At 41.5% G+C, this 2,335-nt stretch overlaps 1 protein-coding gene across 1 annotated transcript; it reads right to left on the reverse strand.

The window, feature by feature from the left end:
- Positions 1–546: 546 nt before the first annotated feature.
- LOC148941895 (protein CFDP2-like) lies at positions 547–933 on the reverse strand. The gene has a single exon (XM_089103173.1). The coding sequence runs from the start codon at positions 931–933 to the stop codon at positions 547–549; it is 387 nt and encodes a 128-aa protein (XP_088959299.1).
- Between the last annotated feature and the right edge of the window lie 1,402 nt (positions 934–2,335).

Genomic DNA, 2,335 nt, shown 5'->3' on the forward strand with positions numbered 1-2,335 from the left:
TATCTGGAGGATCAGCAGGTGGTGGTCTATTTAAAAGTTTTTCGAAATGCGTCGCCCAGGCTTCGTTCACTTTATCAGGGTCAGTAAGGAGTCGTTCAAACTCATCTTTGATAGGTCCATATGTCTTTGGACGTTTTCCGACTATCTCATTGGTGACGCAGTACACTGACCGAGAGTCTCCCCGTCTAGCAGCTTCTTCAGCCTTATGAGCCTTCTGTTCAAGAGCGTTTATCAGCATGGATGCTCTTCTTTATAGCCTTATCAAGCAGAGCATACTCTAGTTCAAGAGTGTGCCTCGCATCAGGGGAAAGAGTGTTGAGAAGAGATTTCTTCTTGTCAGCCCTCTTCTTGATCAGATCCCACAATTTGACGGATATCCATTCATCCTTTGGCGACTTTTTCATACCAAGCGTTTCGTAGGCAGTAACATTGTAGGTTTTTCTGATAGCAGTCCAAGCTGTCTCTGGACTTTCATCCCATAGCAGGTCCGGGTTTCAAATCTGTTGGTCAGTTTTAACACAAACTGTGACCGAATTTCTAAGTCACTCAGTTTTTGCAGTCATAGGGCCGTTGCATAGCTGTCTTCACCTTTCTAAGGACTGACAACTTTACTCTGATTTTGGCAGCCATCAGGCTGTGGTCAGACAAGATAGCAGCGCCTCTAAATGCACGCACATCACATAGCGACGTCTGCCACTTTTTACCAATAAGAAAGTGGTCGATCTGGCTTTTTGTGTGTTCATTAGGTGAAGCCCAGGAGTACTTGAGTATATCTTTACGGGGAAAGAGAGTGCCGCCAACAACCAAGCCGAAGGACTGAGCCATTTCAATAAGCAACTCTCCATTTTCGTTTCGTTCTCCAAGACCGTGGTTGCCCAGGTTGTCGACACAATATTCTCTATCGTTGCCAACCTTTTTGTTGAAATCCCCCATGACACACAGAATGTTATGTATGGGTACATCTTTAAGGACAGATGTCAGTTCATTGTAGATGTCTATTTCTGATCGTTAGTGGGTGTATAGCACACAACCAGGGTCATTTGGGCATTTTTCTCATGGAATCGAGCAGTCATAATTCGGCTGCTTATGGGTTTCCAGCTAATCAGTGACTGCGTCAAAGGTTTTGAAATGAGTACGGTCAGTCCATCTTCTCGTCGTGTTTCATGGCTACTGAAGTTGGGTGGGTGCAGGGGTCGTCACTGAAAAGGGAATTCCGGTTATATTTTCCATGGATGTTTCTTTTAGCATAATTTTTTTTTCCAGGGGCAGATTGCTAAACCACCGTAAAACTCTCCTCCTTTATCCAGGCTTGAGACTGGCTGTAATTACTTACAGGCGGAGTTCAATGCATGCTTAGGGGTATTTTGAACTAATCAAAATGTGCTGTCAACAAGGCTCTTTCCAAAGCTCAGTTCTCATGTATGATTAGGGGTATTTTAAACTAATCAAAATGTGCTGTCAACAAGGGTCTTTCCAAAGCTCAGTTTTCATGCATGATTGAGGGTATTTTAAACTAATCAAAATATGCCGTCAACGTGGCTCTTTCCGAAACTCAGTTTTTAAGCATGCTTAGGGGTATTTTGAACTAATCAAAATGTGCTGTCAAAGTCACTCTTCCGAAGCTCAGTTTTCATGCATGCATAGGGGTATTTTGAACGAATCAAAATGTGCAGTCAACGTGGCTTTTTCCAAAGCTCAGTTTTCATGCATGCTTAGGGGTATTTTGAACTAACCAAAATGTGCTGTCAACGTCACTCTTTTTAAAGCTCAGTTTTCATGCATCATGAAAACAGAGCTTTTGTTCGCTGCAAGCTCCTCAAATGAACAAAAAAAGTTGAGAAACGAGAAGCAAGCAAAACCGCAGCTGATCCTTGCTATTGCTTTTGGATCTTCCTCCAGAAACTTTAAAATAAATCATGGTTGCAGCGGTAGCTGCAACATAGTAAAGAGCGACCCACAGCTCACAGTAACCAAAAGTTAAAAAACACGTTTGAAAAAAGATGAGAAAAACGATTCAGGAATAGTAACTATCGTTTCCGTTAATTTTTAAAGTAAAAGTTTATTACGAAAACAAATTTATGAGTGATTTCCAAAAAGAGACTCAAACCCCTCAAAAATGGCGTCAGATCAAGATAAAAAGTGCACCATTGGAATTAGAATGCTCAAAAACCTTAATTAGGAAAATTGCAGTCCTCCACCTTGAACAACAAGGAAAACCACTTTTTTTGCATAGGTAGTACTGATGTGTCCTTTTTTCCTTTTTTTCCTACCAGGACTAGTGGGTGACCAGAACGTCATAGAGAGACGTTTAATGGCTCATTTGATCGAAAATTTA

This window comes from Artemia sp. Qi Xiang Cuo, chromosome 17 (genome assembly GCF_049724085.1).
Source record: "Artemia sp. Qi Xiang Cuo chromosome 17, ASM4972408v1, whole genome shotgun sequence".
Classification (NCBI taxonomy): domain Eukaryota; kingdom Metazoa; phylum Arthropoda; class Branchiopoda; order Anostraca; family Artemiidae; genus Artemia; species Artemia sp. Qi Xiang Cuo.